We start from the raw sequence: 23498 nt of genomic DNA, 5'->3' as shown, positions 1-23498 counted from the left end.
CCGTGCCGGAACCCGGGCCAGGCATTCTCAGCACCAGCTCGACATACTCTGTTGGCCACACGACGTTCCTGACACGCGGTCCAACGTGAAGCGGCCGAGGCTCAGGGACAGCTGTCACGTGACAGAGGGAATCCGGTGCCAGCTTCCCTTGGGTCGGCAGGACAGGGAGCAGCATGATAGCATCCAGTGCATGACGGAAGTGCTCCACCCCAGCATCCCCGGCGATCTCGTCACCGCTGGAACTGCTGGTCGGCTTGTTTGATGAGGGAACTTGAGGCCTTGCTGGTGACGACTACATCCGCCGGTCTGAAACTGATTATTAAGGAGAGGAGCGGAAGAGGAACTGTGACAGCATGATACGTACATACATGATTAGGAGCGGCGCCGACACGCTGCAGCGAGTCACGGTACTGCTCAGCATATCTTGACTAAAACGGCCGTGTCATGTTGCAGTCAAGTGAGGCCAAACCACCGGCTGGGAATGGGGCCAGCCACTGAATGGCATGTAAAGTATCAGTAAAGATGAGGGCAGCACCGTTTCCATTGATCCCCGAATCTCCGTGAAAGCTTTTTCGGGAAGCCAGGTGAAAACACGTGCGTCGGCAGAGATCGTAAGACACAGTGGTTGTAAGTCCGCTGGGAAGCTTTCGGACCAATAAGGAACCATGTTATGGACAAGAAATCCCTGCACATCTGACAGCGGCAGCGGTGGCGACAGTACATGTACCGTCCGTCCGTTCCCCAAGCGCCAGAAACTGTGGTTGTTGTGTTATAAGTTTTATTTCATTATAACGCGCTATTTTAACGCACTTAGTAATAGAGAATGTCCTCGCACTGATACAAAGGCCCCGCTCACGGAACCAACATTCCGCACCCACAGCTGTTGCACTTTGCCCAGCCCCGCTGCAGCCCCGTCACATATCGCAGCCATTTCGCCGCATTTTGTCTGCTGTTCTTCATGTCGGCGCCATAATAGGGTGGCCTAGACAACAAAGTCGGACCTTGTTAAAGTTTCTACCACTCAAAAAAGGCCGTGACTCAGAATGCGCCCAGGACTTTATATACAGTCCTACAGAGAATGTGTGGAATTGCGTGGTAAATAAACTAAACCAAGATTGAGAGAATGCCTGCCGGTGGAGCATTATCACCAATGGATCTGATGGCGGAGGATTCATGTGATTACGCTCCTGATGGTGCTCAGAGTGGGTGCTGTTATTATCGTGCGGCTGATTTGATTTTACTAATTTGAGTTGAAAATGAGCTCAGACTCGGTAAAAACAGCGGCCCTTTGGACATCTCCCCGGGGAGGACTCGTTACGAGCGACAAGGCACACCTTAGGCCTCTGGTGTCGTTCATTGCATTGGCTCGGGTGTTTGGTGTTGATTTGGCATCGGCATGACCTTTGGCATCGCATGTTTAGGTCTTGCAAAAAAGAAGAGATTCACAATGAGACCTTAAAACTCTCCACACCTCACGAAGTATGGCAACGGAATGCTTATTACATCATCTTTTTGCAACCGAACAAATGACAACAGCAGTTCTAGCGCGCAACACCCATCACTTTTTATGATTCAACTGTCGAACCCTGAACGAAGTGCACTGCATGCAGCGATAGCAGATGAACAGCATTACTGCTGTGCAATACCACTGGCTTGAGAGGCTCCGTGATTCGATTGCGCTATAACCACATTCCATATCTAAATGCGATTTGTGACTGAATCATATTTTTTACATTTGCGTGAACCACTTTCCAATGTTTTGCAACCAACGGACCGCATTTATTTAATATCTGATTTAATGCCTCCCGGTCTGCATGCTACGTATGTTGTACATGCAGACAATCGATCTGTTTTTGTGCACTGTACGATCTATTTTGAATCTTTTGAGATCGTTTTCACGACCGCATTTCATGTTCGAATTGCTCGATCCAACTCATGATCATTCTCCTCTTGATTGCTCCTGAATTATTGAATAATTCAGCAATCTTCAGCCCATTACACCCGATCAGGATTTTCTCCGTTGATGCTTGACATCTTTTGTGTATGATATAGCGCATCTAGCTCGTTGCGTCTTACTTGGCACCAGTGAGCTGCGATTGATAACGGTACATTGCAAGCAGTGCAAGAAGTTATTAAGTATAGCGAGCATTACCAGACACCAGAGGTGCTGCCAGACAACGCCTTCCATTATTATCAATCATCATAAACAGCCAGACAACGTACCAAGCCGCCGAAACAGCGTCATTAATTCGATGATAAACGCGCCCTTTTCGTTGTTAAAGTACCGTTTAAGACCCGAAATTACCATGCTCGCGCGACGAACAGCTATTGTACCAACCGTGTACAAAAACCACGAAATGAAATCATCAAAAGTCCTAACAAACATTTGAAAAAGGAAGAGCACTCTGAATATCATACGCACAACGGTGGAGCTCCGGCGACATACTTCCCGGGCTTACCCCACGCCGGTAGGGACCAGAAATTGTGTCCGTTTGTGATAAAGTCGGTTTGATATCACTGCATCCTGTTGAAACCTCTGTCATTCCTTATCTGTCTCTATTCTATTGATGTATTTGGATCTACCAAAGGCGTTTCTCATGAACATGTCCGTTCCCCATTTTGGTATACGGCACCATAGGTTGGATTCGTCAAATGCTATGCGAACCTCTTCAAATGTCGCTCGTATTCAATGAGAAACAAATATGTCAAAATAACGGCGGATGCATGCCTCCGTTACAATACGCCGAACGGTAGAAAACTTTTATTCTCTAACACTTATGGTTCTGTATCGTAAATCAAGCAAACTATAACATATCATTACTTGTAGTGAGCCCTGTCTCGTAGGGACACCGAATTCAAGATGATCCCGCCTTGGCGAAGTTTTGCATCTGCCTCTGGAGACGTCAACACGCAAAGCGTCTATCGACTATGAGCTATATATATATATATATATATATATATATATATATATATATATATATACGCTGTCTAAGGCAGTAAAACCACCGAAGCTGGCTATGGTTCAACGAACAATACTATTATGGTAACCAAATGTCAGTAAAATGACAATGGGAACCTAACCTAATGGCAAGCAATGGAATCATTGCTGCGGGCAGATCGGTCACCCCCATCATTCAAACATCCACAGTCGAAGTCTGGACTGTAGTCTGACAACGGCATCACCGATATATATATATATATATATATATATATATATATATATATAGCATGTATCATCAAGCATATATATATATATATATAGATATAGATATAGATATAGATATAGATAGATAGATAGATAGATATATATATATATATATATATATATATATATATATATATATATACATATCAAGGTCTGGCTGAAACTTGCCGGGCATTGTTTGCCTGGGGTATCGAATTACAGTCGCCGTACTTCGCTTGAGTCCATGCCTCAAAATTATGGGCCGCGACCGATTCAGGATCATTGGAATAATGTGCATATGCCTGCCGTATCATATGCTCACATATTTTTTACTTTGATAGACAAAGGTTATGGCTATGAATCGTAGGTAAACTGAGACTTTCAGTATAATATATATTTTCAACACTGCAGGATATAAAATGATACCACATGGCATTCCATGTTTTATCGAATACAGGTTTTGCATATTTATTTCTCGACACACCATGATCAGACATGTGCCTGGAACCCCTGAACATGACAGAATCCCGCACTAGGATCCCATAAACATGAAATCCTGAATCCACCCCTTGGATTCAGGCTCATATCTGACCATAATAAATTTAATCTAGACGATTACCTCCAAGATGCAAGATTCCGGACATGACCACCTACTCCCACCACCGCAATATCAGACGTGTTCTTGAATTCCACATGTTGAATGATAGATCCATGCGAAACAATGCAATACATGAGTTCGAAACCCGGATCCGTTTTTGTTGTCCTAATGCTTTGATATTTAACTTGTCATTGCCTGTTACGGTGTTCAATGCTCTATCGAACACAAGTTTTTCACAATATTTTCGGCGCACCACGATCGGACGTGAGCCTGGAGCTCAAAGCAGCCCCAGAAACCGATCCCAGGATTCGATCCCAGGATCTGATCTCATTATCCGATCACAGGATCCCATAAGTATTGATCCCTGCGGGATTCTCGATCCAACCAGCCTGACGAGAGTTCCATAGAACTGGATGCAATTTGCTGATTGTGGTGTTGAGCCATTATAAATAACAAAGAAAAATACTCAAAGCTCTGTGAAGAATATATGGGGAATATAGATTACAGATGGACTATGGACCCATTAAATGCCAAGCACTTTGGTCTTCTTTTTTAAAGTACAGCTGGCAGCTAACTCCAGGAATTGGGAAAAGTATTTGGTGGTTGTCTAGAATGTATTTGGTGACTTTCCCCAAATGGATCTGGTAGCCCTCCTCCGTACATTTGGCTGTGAGACCTTGAACGCCTTCTGTGCATTGTTGATCTCTGGCTTGGTTTGCAGCTGGGTGGAGGGGGCGTGGATCTGGTCCGCCGTTTGTTATTTCGTCCGTTGTAGTAGGCGAAACTTGTTGTTATTGGTAGAAGAATAACAAATATGTCAATTGAGGCTCTCATTGAAGCTGCGGAGTACCTTGAGCGAAGAGAAAGAGGTTGGTATTTCGTCCTTTGTCTGAAGTCATTTTTGTCTCAAAGTGTCAACGATTGACTTATGTATGTACCAACCCCAGACCTTATGCTGCATGGCCAATCAAATCAGTTTGAAATTCATATGGTGCATGCATGGAAGTTCTGTGGTGGTTATGGGATGTATCCTGGCCCTGAGACATGCCCAATAACAATGCTTCCTATTCAGTGCATATTTGTCATAGCCTTTGTAGGAAGGCCAACACAGTGCATTGCTGGACTGTGGTGGAGTATGCTTCATCCTGTGTTATATCATTTTATGGTCCTATTATGGAAGGTTGATCTTAAGTTGTTTCCTGGGTTTTGTCATGCAGTGCATGGTACAGCATTTTTTCATGAGGTCATTGATGACAGGCAAACACTGCCTTTGCCTAGCTCCTTGCTGTTGAAAAGGTCTGATAACTTAAATTTATAATTCTAGAAGAAATCCTCATCACTCCTTTGGTCAAAATCACCCTATATGATACAGCAAGCCCAGTAATAATGCTTACTGGTGCTGATGGCTGGTATAAGTTTTGTGATGCGTGATGTGTGGTATAAGCGACAATTTTTATGATAGCTGCATCATTTATGAGAATGTCAGTATTGGCATGCTATTTTACAGACATTGAAGTAACCTCAAAGATTTGGAGATATTGACTTGTAGTCTAACTTTTCATGTCTAAACACTAAATCAGCATTACCAAAACCTGACATGTCAGGGCTATATGCTGCCTATTCATTTTTTGCAGGTTGCTTTGTTTAGCACTAGTTTAAGATACATGTAATTACCTGTCCTTTTTTCCCTAAAACAAGACATGATGACACATATAATAATTTGTTTTATAGGCCCATAATTCAAGGAACACATTTACTACTATTCCTAATAGGAATGTTAAGTTATTAAGTTATAGCAGGATTAAATTTGAATAAAGTCCCATGAATCACTGGAGGAAGTTAATGAGAATGTGAAACCAATGAAGTGAAATGTGTTTCCTTTGGTCGATGCATTATCAGGTTGAAGCCTCAACAAAAAATATGTACACCAGGACAAATTCCTTGTTCCCCTCCCCCTTATACCATTGTGTTGCCATTTTAGTTGAGTGCCAGAATGCCTGTCATGGCCTGTCTTTAAGATTGCTTTATTCTTCCAGAAGCGGAACATGGATATGCATCTACTGTGCCTCTTCAGATCGACACATCTAGGCTGTTGAACAAGAGACATCTCAAAACTCGGAGGGGTCTAGGCAGCAGGTGAAGTATAACTCCTAAGATAGCATTGCAAGTATTTTTTGTTTAGCCAGCTTTTTCTTGAGGAGGATTTAGATTAGGTTGCCATTCTAACTTGTTAATCACATCTTCAGAGTATGCAGACATTTTCTGTCTTTTAATTATAATTTGCTAGCAACAGCTCAAAATATGACCAGGACATTTTGTATTGACATTTACCATAGATGGGTTCAAAATGGCATCATTTAGGCAACCAACAAGTCATATGAAGCTCTGGTGTTTTTTTTTTCAAACACCAGATCATGGCAGGGAACATCTCCATGTCACAAGGAGACTAACTTTCACAATTTGGGCTCCCAATTTTATTATGTCTAGTTTGTTTCCAAGAAAAAATGAAAAGAAACTTAGGCAGGGCTTCATATTGATATGTCAGAGTTGGTGTCCTGATCTCTCTTAAGGTCAGCCTGCATCCCATGTCCCAGTTAGCACCAAACTGATGTGACTCAATCATGGGTGGTTATTGCCCACATTGTGCTGTTAAAATGAAACTTCTTGTAGTAAGACATGTTCCAAAGTTTCTTTTGTGTGGTTTTTCATGACAAAGAGAAGTAACATTAAAAAGTGGTGCTTTATCTTGCTGCTGAGCCAACATTTATGTCACAACCTGATTAAAGAGTGCCTTATGCCTAATGTCACCACAGTCATTCACATGAAATGTCCTTAGCATGTCAGGGATGTAAATGGCACATATGTTGCATCAACATGACCAGAGGCTATCAGCAATGGCAAATACACAAATTTTGACAGGTGATTGCTTTGGGAACCATGTTTGAAATGTTCTGCAGTCTGAATGCAGCCTACAAATGCATGAACTGGGTCAGTGTCTAACTTGTTCTTCTTTTCAGGTCAACCCACAATGAGCTGGAGAAAAATAGGTGAGTGGCATGCATCATGCTTTGAGACCAGACCCCAGATGTTTGTGACACTGACAACAGTACAGATAGTAACAAAACCAGACTGCTGTGAACAGCCCAATGGTATGATAGTGTCTGGCAGTTGTGACAGCTGCTGTTGATGGGTCGGTGGTGTGACAGCATCTGGCGGTTGTGACAGCTACTGTTGACGGGTCGGTGGTGTGACACTGTCCGGCGGTTGTGACGGCCGTTGTTGACGGGCCGGTGGTGTGACAGTGTCCGGCAGTTGTGACGGCTGCTGTTGACAGGTCGATGGTGTGACAGCGTCCGGCGGTTGTGACGGCTCCTGTTGACGGGTCAGTGGTGTAACAGCGTCCGGCGGTTGTGACGGCTGCTGTTGACGAGTCGGTGGTGTGAGTGTCCGGCGGCTGTGACGGCTGCTGTTGACGAGTCGGTGGTGTGAGTGTCCGGCGGCTGTGACGGCTGCTGCGGGGGCCGGCGGTGCGCCTGGTCGATCTCGTCTGCGCCTCCCCCCCCCCCCCGTCCAGGTGACGGCGGACCGCGGCGGCGGCTCCGTCGGCCTGACGCCGCGCTCCTTTGTTGACGGAGCGGCCGCCTCCGCCGCCGCTATTGATCGGCACCACATGGCCAGTCAGCTGACTGGAGGCGGTCGGCCGGCCGACCGGGCCCGCCTCTTTGTTTTCGGCCGGGCCCGACCGGCAACGCATGCGCCCCGCCCTCCGCCGCCTCGGCACGCACGTGCTCCCGCTGGCGAGTCGCGAAGGCTCGGCGGCACGGCGGGATGGGTCTGATAACGGCGGGCTGTTGTTCTTGCAACGAGAAGTGGAGCGTTGCTGTTGTGGGCACTGAATAACCTTGACGGCGGGCCGGAAAAACTACGTATCTGCAATTTTTTGCCAGTTGATAGTTGCTTCGAGGGATGCCCTTTGCATTGCTTCCCTTTCGACCACCAGACCCTAGCCCATAATGGATACCACACTAGCTGACGAATGTTTGTGGCAACGCCTGCAGCGTGAGACGTTTTCCTAGAACCACGTGAAAAACAAACAGCTGACCTTGGCGATTGCCAAACGAAAGAGTACCATTTCTCCATTGTGCCTAGGTTCACGTCTGCTCCGCATTACTGTCTGGCTGCTTGTGCGTCTCACAATGGGCGGATCGGTGTGTTGCTAAACATATGCCGCCGTTGACGTCAGGAATGAACCTTCCACGAGCCCTGCGTCCGGTATCGTGTTTTTGTCCCACACCGAATGTCATATTCAGGCCTTAGGCCTTGCTGCAATCCTGTGCAGTAAGGCCTTGACACATTTTGAGAGTATGACAACGATGGGCTACGGATCTTAGGAGACTGGACCTCACTTTGACCCTGCAGACACCAGCGACAGAGGCCGCTGCCCGGGTGCCAGTTTTCACGAGCGTAGTGCTGTCCGCCGCGTGTGCGGACTCCAGGGGCGCTGTTCTGTGCCCGGTTCAGCATTAACAAACGTATCGCCAGCTGGCCGCGTTCTTCGGTCCTTCCTTCCTTTAGCATACGCAGGCGGGCATGAATGGAACCTCACGTGTCAGAGGCCTGTGCCGTCTCAATATTGAGCCTCCCCCGTGACACGTACCTAAACCCCGATGCCAAAAGCGTTGGAAAATCGATAGGAGAAATCCTAGAGCTTTCTGCCCATCTAATACGAGTTTCGTCCCCCTTACCCTCCCCAGAGCGCTTCTTAGGAAGTTCCGCTCCCACGTCAGGAGACGCGGAGTCACAAGAGACGCTCAGCTGACCGAGGCTGAAAACATTCATCTTCAGAAACACATGTCAGCGTTCCGACTTCTATTTACCCCACTGCCCGGGCTCCCTCACTTTCAGTATCACTACTAACGCTAGTTTGAAGGCATCCGGATCGCAAAAATCTAGTTTGTGCTGTATTTCGGAGGTCGCCAATGACTTTCGTCATATCTTTAGTGCAGAATGACCCACATATCTATGAGACAGGTGTTTTCTATTTTTGAAACAATGTCGGAAACTACGGACGTCTACCGCAGCCGGTATGACTGCCACCACAACACCAGCCAATACAGCTCAGTAGCGCTACCGGAGCCATGCTTGGTCACGGGCACGGCACTGGCATTAGTGAGAGGAGGATATGACCAGGCTTGAAGAATTTCATTGACTAATTTTTGAACCTTTACTCAATAGTACCAACGCTAGAGCATCCGGAATTCCCACAGCTTCAACCAAGCCGTATAGAAGGCACTCACAACAACAGAGTGGTTTACACCCACTCCCGCCCACGTGGGAGTGACACGGCGGCGGCTCTCACCCGACTCTCGGGTGAACAAACTGGCAGATAATTGGTGGCTATGAATGTCTGATAATTGTGCTGCCCGCGAGCTCATGCGCCCTGACGTGACTGAGGTCAGGGCGGACGGCCTCCCAAAATCACCGCGCGTGGAGAGGCTTCGAACAGGCACGTAGGCCAGAGCCCTGTGTTTCGCTTGAGATTGGCAGAGCGTTGGGCGGGTGTAACTGAGTGACGTCATCTCCGGGCCGCCAGCTGTGTTTCGTGACTGACTGTCGATGTCACTCGGCACACTGGAAAGCTCAAACGGGCTGACGCATGTCCGGACTCAGTAGCCGTCCGGTCTCTCGGTCCGTCTCGGAGGCCAGTGTCTGCTGTCCCTGCGCGGTCATGGACACAGAGTAGCAGGCGGCGCACGACTCCACGATCGGAAATCACGCTGCCCGGTGCCAGACACGCGCGTGCCCCGTACATCTCCTCTCTGGGCGTCGGTGTGTGAGGTCATGCACCGGTTCGCGAGGTCATGTGTGCCCATGCGGCCTCGCGCCCACCGGCCGTGCGGTTTGCGGCCGTGAGCGGCAGACGCTGCCTGACCGGCTAATGACAGGCTGGCCCCCAGTTCAGTGACACGGCCGGCGGGCGGCTGGGACCGGCCGGGCTCATCGCGGCATGCCCGCCGGCTCGGCTCCATCCGCCCGCGGAGCCGCGCCGCTGCCGCCGCTGCTGCAGCGGCGGCGCCCGCGCCCGCGGCCCACATTCGGGCGCGCACCGCTGCCAGCCGGCTTATCGCGGCGGCCCGTGTCAGCGGTGGCGCGCGTGCTGACCCCGTGGCCCGCCGCATGCGGCGGGCCGTGCCGCCGAGGGCCCGCTGCCAGCCGGCCGCGGTCGGAGCGGCGCGGCGGCGACAGCGCTGGCCGCCCGGCGGCAGCTGGGCTGGCTGCCGGCCGCCCGAGGTCGGGCTGTCGGCGCCCTGCCGGACCGGAGGTTGACGCTTCACGGTAGATGGCGCACCGAGAGGAGCCGGGTGCACGGCCCACACCAACGCGCGGGTCCAACGCCAGCTCCAGTCCAGTCCAGTCCAGTCCAGTCCTAGCCTCAGGTTCTGCGAGAGCGTGGATGTAGATCGAGGACGAGGGTGGCGGGGCGACGGCGTACAGCCGTCGTGAACTGACGCTGTCGCAGTCGCTGATGGACGGCGGGCCCTTCACGCGGCGGGTCGTCGGGTCAGGGGCCGGCGCCGACCGGCCGGCGGTGTGTGTCGTGTGAGGCCCACCTCGCCCGCCCCGACCGGCTCAGGCACACCTGGGCTGAGCCACCGACGCCATCACGTTGTAATGGACTGCACGCTGATGGTGACGCGGCGACGCCGGCGACAATGGCCGAGCACGCCCGCTGCGTCGCCGCGTGGGCGCGTTGGCGCCAAACCGGTTGCGTCTCCCGTCGCTAGCGCGTGCTCGGCCGGCACACATTGTCCCGTTAGCGGCTCGCGTGGCCCGGGTGACGGCGTGCGCGCGCCATTGCCGTAGCCGCCCAGAGCGACCCGTTGCGGTGAAGTCCGGTCGGGGCCGGCGCCAGCTGCAGGCCGTTGCTCCCGCGTACTGCGCAGCGACGCTGGCGTGCCGGCCGGCCCCGCGACGCGCCACGTCACGCCGACCTGACCCGCGCGTCGATCGCCGTCGCGCGACGCGATCGCGGCCGTGTGCCAACCTGGTGTTTGTCGGCCGATTGCGAAAGCGGCTCATCCGCGGGGTGATTGCCGGGCGGCGGCGCTGCAGGCGGCGGCACGAAACGCGCCGCCTGTCGCATAAACACCGCCTGCCGGCGCAGGTGTCGGTGCAGGGACAGCTGGTGCAGGAGTCTGTACACACACGGTCGTGGCGGCGAAGTCGGCCGGTGCGGGACGGCTGAGCCGGACTGGGCGGCCGCGGCCAGCCGTCGTCCGGCGGGACGGCTCGGCTCGGCAGAGGCCCGGCAGGACCAGTGCCGTCCGTAGCGTCTGGGGACGGGACGGCTCGGCTCGGCAGAGGCCCGGCTGGACCAGTGCCGTCTGTAGCGTCTGGGGACGGGACGGCTCGGCTCGGCAGAGGCCCGGCAGGACCAGTGCCGTCCGTAGCGTCTGGGGACGGGACGGCTCTGCTCGTCAGAGGCCCGGCTGGACCAGGGCCGTCTCCGCCCCCTGGGGACGGGCCAGCTCGGCTCGGCACAGGCCTGGCTGGACCAGGGCCGTCTCTGCCCCTTGGGGACGGGCCAGCTCGGCTCGGCAGAGGCCCGGATGGACCAGGGCCGTCTCTGCCGCCAGAGGACGGGCCGGCTCGGCTCGGCAGAGGCCCGGCAGGACCAGGGCCGTCTCTGCCGCCTGGGGACGGGCCGGCTCGGCTCGGCAGAGGCCCGGCAGGACCAGGGCCGTCTCTGCCGCCTGGGGACGGGCCGGCTCGGCTCGGCTCGGCGCAGGCCCGACTGGACCAGGGCCGTCTCTGCCCCTTGGGGACGGGCCAGCTCGGCTCGGCAGAGGCCCGGCTGGACCAGTGCCGTCTGTAGCGTCTGGGGACGGGACGGCTCGGCTCGGCAGAGGCCCGGCAGGACCAGTGCCGTCCGTAGCGTCTGGGGACGGGACGGCTCTGCTCGTCAGAGGCCCGGCAGGACCAGGGCCGTCTCCGCCGCCTGGGGCGGGTCGGCCGCGGCGCGTCGCGCTCGGCCGGTCGGTCGGTGTCAATTGGCGGCGGTGCAGGGCGCGGTGAGCGGGGCGGCCAGCTGGCAGTCGCGCCGAGCCTGCACGGCGAAGGTCACGGTCGCGGCCGCCGTCCCTCCACCGCGCTCGTGACAGCCACCGGCGGGCGACGACCGGCGCTGACGCAGATGGCAACGCTGTAAATCTGTTGTCAGGTCGCGGTCGTCGCCGTCGTATCGGGTCGCCGTCAGTCGCGATCAGACTGCCCCCGCCTTGTTTGCCTTCGATTGGTGTGGTGTTGGCGAGATCTCTTCTAGCGTGGAATGGGTCGCCCCATGCGTCGGACATTCTCCTCGACGTAACCTGGCTGGGAGGTGCCTCCGCGAACGGCCGCAACAGGCTCTGGATCGCGTGTTGCAAATCGCACGACAGAATTACCCCTGCTTTTGCAACATTATGGTGCTGAATTGTGAATTGCCCCAATAGAAGCTGCCTGTACGGACGCGTATCCAGACGCTGGCCAGTTCCGACCCCGGAGCGGCCCCCGTTTGGATTGGATCATGCCAAGTGGCCATTACGGGCGGCCGTGGGGCCGGCCGGCGTGTTGTGCAGCGGCGGCGGTCGGAGGTGACCGACCTCGCTCTCGGCGGCGGCGGCCCGCTGCCGGCTGCTGCACGCACCACTCTCAGCCGGGCTGCGTCAGTCGTAATTTCCCACAATCCGGTCTGATGGACGCGGCAGGAGGGAGAGCGGCCGAGCCGGGCGCCCATTGTCTCCGAGCGGGAGACGATCCGGCCGAGTGCGGTTGCAATGACGGTCCGTTTTCCTTGTCGCGCGATGGACGATGCGTCAGCCGACGGGACCGATCGCGTCGGGTCGTAAACCGAACTGTTGACCGCCAGCTCGTGACTCGCCGCGCCGCGATCCCCAGCTATCGCGGCTGCTTGATACGAGGCGTGCGTCAGTAATCATGCGGGCCCGTGGCGGCTTTGTTGGCGCCCGCGCCGTCCTGTTTGTTCCCGGATTATGAGCTGAATCGTCATGCGGCGGCCGATGTGACAAGCCGCAGGCATGACTGATCACGTGGTGTTTGTTATGGGATTTGTATCGTAAAGGAGGCTGGCAAGAGTTGCTAATAGCGTCATGTCCCCTTCACAAATAGTGATAATAATACCCCAGAAGTGTGCATTTGAGACGAAATACGCGGCTACGGAGCTGATGGCGTGCCGTTCCCCACTGCGTTAGTGCGTCACAACGCGGACTGGTGCTGAGATGTGTAATGTGTACATGTGCATACATGGGAGAAAAGTTCATGGGCAAACGAGTGCAAAAACAGGGAAGCAACGCGGTTGTGAGCGTCCAGGAAGCGACCTGGCGTCAGCCACACCGTATATGGTTGGACCTAGCGGGCCAATAGTCTTTTGTGCTGGTGTACTCTGTAATTAGCGTTTGTAAAGTCGGCTTTGTTGATTGGCTTGTGGTGAACACGTTAGCCTCTACCTGCAGCGAATAACAGGATGCCCGGCGTTGTGTGTAGTGCTGACCAGGGGAAGCTCGCATTCTGTACAGTCAGCCAACATCCAGAGGTATGCTGACGGGAGCATTGTGGAACCCGGCAGGGTCGGCTAACGAGCGGCGATATCAGCTGACACGGCCGCGACCCGAGCAGGCCTGGCCGGCTGATCGTGTGAGGGACGTCACAGGCCAGTGACCGGCGGGCCTGTGGCCCAGCTGGGCGTGCGGAGGACATGGACAGATCCGTGACGTCATAGACGTGTGACGTCAGCAGGACTGTTGCTCGCTCGCCGCCGGGCGGCGTGTTTTGTGCGCGAGGCCATTAGGGCGGGTCTGTCAGGTGATTTATCGGCGATAAACTCTGAACAACCGCAGTTGGATGGCGCCACAAAAACTGGGCGTCGGCCGCCGCTCGGACCACCGGGTCACGCCGCTCCTCTCGCTGGCCGGCCGTGTACCGGGCGAGAGAGGAAACACCCTGGTCACGCCGCTCTTCTCGCTGGCCGGCCGTGTACCGGGGGAGAGAGGAAACACCCTGGTCACGCCGCTCTTCTCGCTGGCCGGCCGTGTACCGGGCGAGAGAGGAAACACCCGGGTTCCGCCGCTCCTCTCGCTGGCCAGCCTCACGCGGCCGTGTACGGGTGAAGGAACGAACCGCCGGGCGGACTGAACTGACGCTCCAACGCAGACCGTGTGGAGAGGCCGTCATAAAAGCAGTGACGGAGCGTAATGACGAAAAATAACTGCAGTGGGTTGTTGTTGAGATTATTTTTGACGCCGGCATGCAGCAAACTTCCCAAGTCTGGTGTTGCCCAAATGACCACTTGTATGGGCATATAACCCATAATGACTTTTCGGGATGCATGGTTGGGAAATTCCGGAAGCGATGGTCTCACTTTCTGAAAAGCCCTAATTGCATCGTCAGGGCATGCGGTGGCACCTACAGTTCACGAGAACAGGCTTACCCTTGTGGAAATGCTCAGCTGTCGCGGGTTTGCGTCTCAGTTATGGCGAGGGGCCCCCGGGGCTGCACGGCGTGTACCGACCGGGGGTGGCCTCGCCTCAGCCCAGCGGTGTCAACAGCTGACTGGTGCCAGCCGGGCGTGAGCGGAGACGGCCGTTCCCGGGCACACCACACCGCACCGCACTGCACCGCGGTCAGGTCAGTACGCCACTGCCGTCCGATCAGCACGCCACCGCCGGCCGTGCCACGCCACACGCGCCCCACGCACCAGCGATGCCTGCAGGGCGGGCCATGTCGCTTCTCGTGGCCACACCGCCTGTTGCGGAGTGCAGACCACGAGGGCTGAGACACAGAGCAGTATCCGTGACAGTTTCTGCTCTGTGACCCAGACACAGAGTAGCGTATCTTGGCGTGCAGTGTACGTGTACCAGGACGCCGCTGTAGCGAACTCCGTTGGGAGAGGGGCACCTCATCCCAAATACAGTGAGCGCACCCGGAGAGTTCGGCCTTCCGCATCGGCCGCGGGCGGCCTCGCGACACGGCGTGGTCTGGTGTGCTGTCCCGGGCCGGGGCCGGGCCGGGTGCCCTCAGCCGCCGGCGGGGCCGGGGCCGGGGCCGGGGCCGGGCCGGGTGCCCTCAGCCGCCGCCGGGGCCGGGGCCGGGGCCGGGCCGGGTGCCCTTAGCCGCCGCCGGGGCCGCGTCACTGAGCGCTGATACCGCGACTGACGCGGCCGGACCGCGACAACCCGGTCGAGGATCATCAAACGGCGGCTGGCCGTAGACAAAGGCGGCCGGGCGGGACATGAATCACCTGACGAGGGTGGTGTCGAAGCGGCGAAGAGTGCACCGCCCTTCGACCGCGCCGGCGCGGAGCGCGCACTGATCGGTGACGTGTTCGCTGCGAGTTGCTATGCTGGGACATAGTGTTGGTAATTAGCGCCCGGTCTATTTCATGTTCGGCGTTGCCAGGTGTCGGTGGAGTGATGGAAAGCCGCCGGGCAGAGGACGAATCTAGTGCCAACCGTTTTCGTTTTTCATGGCTTTGTTTTTGCCCTCTGCCGACCCAGAGCTCGAAGCAGCACTAAAAACGGTTCGTTCCCGCCACGGTCCAGCGAAAATAACCACCTGCCCATATAGTGTGACGCACACGGTCTGCAGCAAAAAACGAGGTCGTCGGCGGGAGTTGGCGTCGGTTGCCGGCGGCGCCGACGTGTTCGGTCGTTCGTCGACGGATGCCGCGCCGAGCCGCGGAGAAGGGGGGAAGCAGTCAGCACGAGCTTCGCGTTGGTCATGAGCGGACGGCGAGGCTCGCTGTGACCCGGTCATGTCCTGACCCCGGGGACAGCACCGACGGCCGGCTCGGCCGGGACGTGCCGACTCCGACCGGGCCCGCGCCGGCCTGGTGCCGGCCCGGCAGCGGTGCCATGGCCATACCACGCCGTGTCCGTTGCATCGCTGCGTCTGGCCAGTGCTTATTTGATCCGCGTGCCCTTGCTGATCGAACGGGTTGCATGCATGACCTCTGGGGGCGGGGTTCGTGGTAAGTAGAGCTGGTTACGTGTACCTTGGACCCACCGCCGAGGCAGCGCGGTTCTGCCGGGGCGTGTAGTGACGCGTGCGGAGTTTTTAGCCAGACAGGCCCGCGGAGCGTCGGGCCGCCCAGTGTCCAACGCGAGCGGACTGCAGAGGCCGCCGCGCCGCGCCGACCCCGGTCCGGCGGCGGCAGCAGTGGCGGCGCCCGCAGCAGCCCTGCGGTGGCCTCCCCAGCGCCGGCCCGGCGCCCCACCCGGCCGCCGCCTCTGCCCATCCATCACCGCTCAAGCGCTATTAGTTACTGGACGCGCGATCCATCACGGGCGGGCGGCGCTTTCCATTGGCTGATCGTAATAATAGGATTGCGGCGGCCACTCTGCGGGCTGCGATGAGTTGCTGCTCGCGGAGCGGGCGCTCTGCACGGGGGCGGTCCGACCCCGGCAGCCTGGGCCGACACCAGCGCCGCGCGGCTGACCCCCCCCCCCCCTTCCCACCCGAGGGGCATCTCGCGGATTTCGTCGGGCTCGGGGCTCTGGTGCGCGAACGGCGTCGGCGAGAGCTGGAATTTGTGAGCGGCGATTTGGCGTGGAGGCGGTTTTTGTGTCATTCATGTGGTCGCGGCTATGGTGGCGTGTTGTGAGATTTGAATAAGGAGCTGATTGCTTTGCCGCGCCAGTGACAGCTTTCAACCGTTGGTTTAACGTAGGGTTTAAAGGCGAGTTAATCAATCAGCTGCTCCAAACTGGTTTGTGTGGTCTGTGCGGTCTTCCGACTCGGTACCGTGCACGAGCGAAAGTACCTGCTTTGCCAGGGAAGCCGTATGCGTGGGATGACCGGTGTTTTTGTGCGTGCTCATGGTTGGTCCCGTTTGCGTTTTGCGTGGAATGTTTGCGTCGTACCCGCGTAATGTGATCCCAGTCACGTTAAGACTTAATCGAATCGGCAGCGTGACTTTGCCGCGCAGTCCCACCATGCCGTGTCAAACCGCACACAGCTGGCACACGTCGGCGAGCCCCGGCGGGCCGTCGTCGCCCCAGGCGGTCGCTTGCGGCGCGTCCCCGCGCACCGGCACCGGCTCCTGAGGTCGGCCGGTCTCTGTGCTCTCCGGCAGGCGAGCGCACCTGCGGCGGTGCCTGGAGCGGCTGCGGGACCAGGTACCGCCCGGCCCCGACGCCAGCCGCCACACCACGCTTGGCCTGCTCACGCGCGCCAGGGACTACATCCGGGTACGTCGGCGCCGCCGCCCGCTCAGCCTCGCCCGACGCCGGGCTCGGCGAGGGGCCCGCCGCCGCAGGGCAGTGGCTGGGATGGCCGCCTCTGGGCCGGTCCACTGCCGCTGACGGACCCACAGCTGTAGCTGTGTCTCTGAACTGGACCTCTTTTTTCAGATCACTGCTTTGTCCCAGACCCATGTCTCTTTACTCTGTACTGGACCATTGTCTCTGTACCGGCCGTCTGGCGCTTTACGGACCTCCTCTCTGTACCAGACTTATGTCTCATTACATATCCCCTGTTGCTGTACCGGACCTCTTTCTCCTTGCAAACCCGTCTCTGCACCAGACTTCTGTTTCTGTACCAGGCCCCTGCCTCTGTACCAGGTCCCTGTCTCTGTACCAGTCCCTCGTCTCCGTACCAGGCTCTTGTCCCTATACCATACCCCCGTCTCCGTACCGGACACCTGTCTCTGTACCAGACCTCTGGCTCTTCACGGGCCCCTCCCTGTGCCTGGCCAATGTCCGCGAATCCCCGCCTCTGTACCAGGCCCCTGTCGCTGTACCAGACCCGTCTCTGTGCCAGGCCCCTGTCTCTGTACTAGGCCCCTGTCTCTGTATCAGGCCCTTGTTTCTGTACCAGGACCTTGTCTCTGTACGGGCCCCTGTCTCTGCACCAGAACCATGTGTATTCAGATTCTAGCGTAGTCTACCGGCGCCGTCGACCGACCGTACCGGCCAGCTGGCGTTGATCTGGAGGGCAAACAGTGGGCGACAAACACGACACTGGGATTGGGCTGGCGTCGCCCCCGGCTGGCCCCACTCTGTGGCGAGCCGGGTCCCACGCATCGGAGCGCCGACCTCACTCAGCGGCCGGAGCTAACTCGCTCGGCGGCGCGGTGACCGCGCTGTGCGGTTGACACCGGTTGGCAGTCGGTCCGTCGCCGTCGCAGTCTCGCGGTGTGTGTGGGTTGGCCACCGGTCCGCGGTGCTGAGCTTCAGCTGACGGCCGTGTATGCATCCGGCAGTCCCTGGAGGACAAGGACCGGATGAACCACCGCTGCAAGCGGCAGCTGCGCCGGCAGCAGCGGCGGCTGGCCAGCCAGCTGCTGGACCGGCGGCGGCCGGTCGAGCCGCCGCGCCAACCCAGCATCTCGTCTTCCGGCTACTCAGCCTCCGAGCTCTCCGAGTCGGCCGAGTCGCCCGACTCCGGTGAGTCAGCGGGCGAGCTGCACCACCCTGATGAGTCATCCGGCGAGTCGTGCGACTCCGGTATGTCCGCCGTCGTGTGACGCCGCGTGTGTTTAGAGTAGCTGCCGAGTCGTGCCGGTGTTGTTTGTGGCGTCTCTGGCTGCGGGTGATGTGGATGTGGATGGTACTTTGCGGTTGGTACGTCTGTTTCGGTGGACCTGCCTCATCAGGTAGGCTGGTTTTAGACGGCGCCAGGGTACGTGGCTTGTTCCCCTGCAAACGACGGACGCTGAGCACCGCATAGCCACGCAGCGGGCGCGCGGCCCTCAAACCCAGGTCGTCATGAAGACTGACAGCTGTGGCTGAGGGCACGCGGTCTGTCGCGTCACGTGACCTCTGCCAGACGGGCTGGAGTTGACCTGAGCCGCCGACCTGCCGCAGACGGGCTGGAGGTCATCAACAGCGAAGCGGCCAGTGGGGCGGTCGGCGCCGCCCATATGACCTTCAACACGCTGGAGTTCCTCGGCATCAGTGGCATGCACGCACAGGCCAACTGTGAGCCAATGCAGGCCTAGGTGCGTGTTCACGTTCCGCTCTGGCTATGGACCTCCGTGCGGGGAAGGGCAATGCACTGGAGAGGCGGTGGAGGGGAGCTTTGAAATCCCATTGTGGGTCAGATGACGTCTTCCCTGAATGTTATCTCGAATGCGGTGCTGTCAGTGGCTGCATATGCCGCCCGTCGGGCCTTGGCACCCACTACCGAGCAGTGAGCTGCTGGCTGCGGTCCTGCCGTTGGCCCGCCTGACAGAGCTGGGGCCGCCAGCGCCGGTCCCTCCGCAGCCCGCGCGGCTGGGCCGGGCGGCACCGCCGCCGTCCGCGGCGTGGCCACCCGCCTCGAACCGGCGTGGAAGCTGAAGTCGCGTCTGCACACGTGGTGCGGCCAAGCATGGCGCCTACGCCGCCGGCCTCCGCCAGACCGAGCGGCGGTGGCGCCATCTCTCCGACAGCCATCTAACCGCTGTCTCCGTCCGTCTCCGCAGCTGCGGTCGGTCGTCACGCCCGCTGTGCAGTCAGCGGAGGCGGCCGCGCCGTCCGGTCCAGTAGCGCAAGACTTCACGCAGGCCCCCGCCTGGGGCCCGCCGCTGGCGCGCGAGAAACGAACGTCTGTCTTCGGTAGGGATAACCAGTACAAAACTTGTCATTGCTGTAGAGCCGGTCTCGGGGCCCCGTGCCGGCTTCGTTTGTCGACCGTACCCGGACAGTGGCCGGAGCCGTCGAAGGAATGTCCAGTGATCAGCGTCTGTCCGCTCCGTTTACCCAAAGGCCAGTCAGTTTACCGAGGGGTCCGTGCCGTTATGAGGGCGCCGCCCCGACCGCTGTGGGAAGCTATTTCCGACGCCCGCCTTCGCCGTTGATTGGTCGGCGAGGCGCAGCAACAGGCTGATGGTTGCGTGCTGGTGTATAGCTTTATTTATTAGCATAAAATGCGCGACCTCCCCTATCGGCTTGGTTTTAGTGATACGGCCAGTGACATGAACAGTGGACGCAAGCGTCCTTCAGACGAAGTCTGTTTTACCTGCGGCGGAACATGTGTAGCACATCCGCGCCGCCGCAAATTATTAATTAATCCTTGCTTTGTTCCGAATGTCCGCGAATAAATCCCGTTTGTATCGGCTGTTTGCGAGCGGCGTGCGGCGCCGCCACCGGGCGCCCAACACCGCGCTGCCCATCCGGGGTCCGCACGCACACCACCTCAGAACGCCGCGAAGTCGGGCGGGCGCGGCGGCTGGCGTCCGGTCGGCGGGCGCGCGGGCGCCCGTCAGTCGGCCGGCGCGATGGCGGCCCGTACCTGCGGGAACAGGTGGCTAGCGTCCGGTCGGCGAGCGGGCGCGCGTCCGTCAGTCGGCCGGCGCGATGGCAGCCCGTACCTGCGGGAACAGGTGGCCGAGCGTGGCCATGTTGTTCTGCAGCACGAGCAGCAGGCGGGCCGTGAAGCGCGCCTCCAGCGGCGGGAACGAGCGGCTCGCCACGCCGGCCGCGTCGTGCGTGAAGGCCGCCGGCGACGGCACCGTCTCGCGCATGTACGCCCAGACGTCTGTCAGCAGCAGGTACACCTGGCGGCGGCCCACAGAGGCACGCGTCAGAGGTGGCAGTACGCGTCAGAGGAGACTGGTGGAAGTACGCGTCAGAGGAGGCCGGTGGAGGCACGCGCCAGAGGTGGAGGTACGCGTCAGAGGAGACTGGTGGAGGTACACGTCAGAGGAGACTGGTAGAGGTACGCATCAGAGGAGGCCGGGGGAGGCACGCGTCAGAGGCGGAGGTACGCGTCAGAGGAGACTGGTGGAGGTACGCGTCAGAGGAGACTGGTGGAGGCACGCGTCAGAGGAGACTGGTGGAGGTACGCGTCAGAGGAGGCCGGTGGAGGTACGCGTCAGAGGAGACTGGTGGAGGTACGCGTCAGAGGAGGCCAGTGGAGGTACGCGTCAGAGGAGACTGGTGGAGGTACGCGTCAGAGGAGACTGGTGGAGGCACGCGTCAGAGGAGACTGGTGGAGGTACGCGTCAGAGGAGACTGGTGGAGGCACGCGTCAGAGGAGACTGGTGGAGGTACGCATCAGAGGAGGCCGGTGGAGGTACGCGTCAGAGGAGACTGGTGGAGGTACGCGTCAGAGGAGGCCGGTGAAGGGCGCGTCAGAGGAGACTGGTGGAGGGCACGTCAGAAGAGGCCGGTGGAGGGACACATCAGACCGGGTCCCATCTCAATATCTACCACGAGGCTTATGGCTTCTATCATCAGGTCAACCCCGTCGGAGGCTGATAAACCAGACTGTGGACCTAACCAGAAAAGGCTTCACTCATACACGATTAAAATGCCAATGAGTCCCGAGTGTGAGAAGACTGGCGAGCGATCGCGGACGTCATATCCACCTGCCATGACGTCACACCCCTCGCCGTGGGTTACGCCGGCCCCGTGTGACGTCAGACCCACCTCGTGCGAGGTCAGCGTGGCCAGCATCTCGGGGATGAGCGTGAGCGGCGGAGGCAGCAGCTGGCCCAGCGCCATCACGTGCAGCAGCCGCTCGGTCACGTCCAGCGGGCCGGCGCTGTTGCAGGCTTGCGTCTCCTGCAACCGGCCCACACCGGCCGTCTCAGCACCGCGCTGCTCCTCTCGCCGCAGAATCAGGTCACGTACATACACAGTCATGACGTCACATGCACACAGTCGTGACGTCATACGCACACGTTCGTAACGCCACACGCACACGTTCGTGACGTCACGCGCACACCGTCGTGACGTCACTGCACACGTTAGTGACGTCGCAGCACGCGTTTACAAGTGAAGATGTCCGTGTCGACTGGGACTGGTGCGGACGAATGGCGCAAACGTGTTGTACGAACATTTTGCATTACTTGTAGCGGTTTCAGTAACTATGAACGAAGTGGCTGACAGGGCGAGCAGAAGTCATCCAACGACAAATTAATCTGCCCGCTAGGACGACAATGTGAGCATGCTGGTGATAGCTTGCAGCTTGACCATATCGCCAGAAATTCAGGCTTACTTTGCAGGAGACCCCCGTTTACGTGACTAACCGTAGTGGAGGACCAATGTTGGATGAGCGTGGCGGCAAGCGCGCGCAGCAGCACGGAGCAGTAGCAGATGGCGGGCGGCCGGCGCGCCACCAGCTCCAGCAGGCACCAGCTGACCGGGTGGTGATCGAAGAAGCGGCGCATCTCCAGGTCCCGCTCCATGGTCACCTGGCGCGCGACCCGGCCACGCGTCAGAGGCGCCGCCCGCGGCGGACGGCCGGCCGTTGGAACACGTGCGGGACGCGGCTCATAATCAAGGGGGATGAACTCGACTCCCGCGCCGCCAGTCGGAGCCACATGCAAAAGGCCAGGCTACACTACGCGCCGCAGTATGTGGGGAACGAGTGGGTTTCGCGTTCACCGCTCAGAGGAAGGTAGGGGCATGGTGACGAACAGGGATGGAGACGACACGGGGCGGTAAGCCATCGTTAAGACAATGCAATTCATGCTCGGACACATAACTCAGGGCAGATGCCCAGCGGCTGCCTCCATCGACTTCAAACACGGTTTCACCACCCACAACCCAAGCCAGCAATGGCGCGCTGAGGAGAGTATGGGATGACCGGCGGTAACGTGCTGCTGCTGGCAGCCCTGCTACCGACTGCCACGCCAGTGATGCTAATATGTGGCCCGGGCCCGCGGCTCGGGGTGCCGGTGGTGTAGTGGTTCACTCGTCTGCGTTAACCACTGCGCGTCTGGGAAACCAGAGGTATGGGGTTTGGCACCCCGCGGTTCCCGCCCTTCCTGCCAGAGTGAGAGGTAGGCAACGCCAGATAGCCTCAGCAGCTGAGTGCGTCGTAAAGCCCCAATGACACACACAGGGACCGCGGCTCGCCCACCTTCATAAACTCCTCATCTGGCCAGGGAAGGCCGTTGAACATGACGTCAGGGGAGATGAACTCCACAAGCAGCAGCGCGAGCGTGCGCGCGCCGTCCTCGGGCGCGCGCGCCGCCGCCACACAGCGCGCCACCGTCTCCACCAGCAGCTCGCAGTTGAGCCGGGCGGCGGCCGGCGGCAGCAGGGCGGCAGCCGGCCCGGGCCGGCGCCCGGCGCCGATCACACCCGCGTGGAAGACCGTGGTGTGCGCCTGCGGCACGGTCACCAGCCGCGAGAGACGCCGGTTCTCCTGCAGCAGGGGGCGGGCGGCTGGCCCAGGCGCCGGCCGGCCGCCCGCCGCCCCCAAGTACGACGCCTGGTGCGGCTGCAGCGCCGCGTGCAGCAACGCACGCAGCACGGCCGGCAGGCAGACGGGCTGCGCCGCCAGCCGCGCCAGCAGCTGCTGCGCCAGCCGCGCGCGTCGCAGCATCACCGCCGGCCGGTCGCCGCGACGCATGCAGTAAAAGAGATAGCCGACCACGCTGTCGGCCAGCGCCAGCTGCCGGCTGCCGGCCAGCGAATCGGGCAGCTCCAGCAGCGCCAGCGCCTCGACGGCGGCGTCGGCGGTGCGCAGCTCGGTCATCCGCTCGGCCAGCAGCGGCGCGCAGGCGGCGACGGCTTGCGACAGCGGCGTCTGCAGGCCGGCGGCGGCGGCCGGCGGCCGGCGTCGCTCCCAGCGCAGCAGCCGCACCACCGAACGCAGCACCTGCTCGGGCGCCGCGCTCCTCGGCGGACGCGTGCCGGATCGCCTCCTCCAGCACCGACGCGAAGTTGCTCTCGAGCGCGCGCAGCAGGCGCAGCAGGGTGGCCAGCCGCAGCTGGGGCCGCTCCA

General features: G+C 58.6%; 2 protein-coding genes across 2 annotated transcripts; one reads left to right on the top strand and one right to left on the bottom strand.

Annotated features, from left to right (window-relative positions):
• The first annotated feature begins 4505 nt into the window (after nucleotides 1–4505).
• LOC119098856 (max dimerization protein 1) lies at nucleotides 4506–19418 on the top strand. The gene is made up of 7 exons (XM_037221902.1): nucleotides 4506–4651; nucleotides 5819–5918; nucleotides 6800–6829; nucleotides 16912–17026; nucleotides 18040–18223; nucleotides 18644–18777; nucleotides 19243–19418. Exons 1-6 carry the CDS (start codon nucleotides 4597–4599, stop codon nucleotides 18775–18777), a joined length of 618 nt encoding a protein of 205 aa, XP_037077797.1. The 5' UTR covers nucleotides 4506–4596; the 3' UTR covers nucleotides 19243–19418.
• A 632-nt stretch (nucleotides 19419–20050) lies between these two features.
• LOC119098332 (integrator complex subunit 5-like) lies at nucleotides 20051–21406 on the bottom strand. Its single transcript, XM_037221254.1, has 2 exons — nucleotides 21191–21406; nucleotides 20051–20316 (listed from the first exon to the last, which is right to left on the bottom strand). The coding sequence occupies exons 1-2, from the start codon at nucleotides 21404–21406 to the stop codon at nucleotides 20101–20103; spliced, it is 432 nt and encodes a 143-aa protein (XP_037077149.1). The 3' UTR covers nucleotides 20051–20100.
• Between the last annotated feature and the right edge of the window lie 2092 nt (nucleotides 21407–23498).

The sequence above is a fragment of the Pollicipes pollicipes genome, unplaced genomic scaffold (assembly GCF_011947565.3).
Source record: "Pollicipes pollicipes isolate AB1234 unplaced genomic scaffold, Ppol_2.1 Scaffold_4740;HRSCAF=5597_pilon_pilon_pilon, whole genome shotgun sequence".
Classification (NCBI taxonomy): Eukaryota; Metazoa; Arthropoda; class Thecostraca; order Pollicipedomorpha; family Pollicipedidae; genus Pollicipes; species Pollicipes pollicipes.
The sequence above is the reverse complement of the archived record's forward strand: the minus strand, read 5'-3'. Positions and strand labels throughout refer to the sequence as shown.

Bases quoted from the DNA above. Each gene is read 5' to 3' on its own strand.
- LOC119098332 (XM_037221254.1), bottom strand. From the start codon at position 21,406: ATGACTGTGTATGTACGTGACCTGATTCTGCGGCGAGAGGAGCAGCGC. The intron at 20,317-21,190 runs GTGGGTCTGACG...GGCCGCCGCCAG, and splicing joins CCACGCTGACCTCGCACGAG to GTGTACCTGCTGCTGACAGA.
- LOC119098856 (XM_037221902.1), top strand. From the start codon at position 4,597: ATGTCAATTGAGGCTCTCATTGAAGCTGCGGAGTACCTTGAGCGAAGA. The intron at 17,027-18,039 runs GTACGTCGGCGC...TGCATCCGGCAG, and splicing joins GCGCCAGGGACTACATCCGG to TCCCTGGAGGACAAGGACCG. The intron at 18,224-18,643 runs GTGAGTCAGCGG...GACCTGCCGCAG, and splicing joins GGCCGAGTCGCCCGACTCCG to ACGGGCTGGAGGTCATCAAC.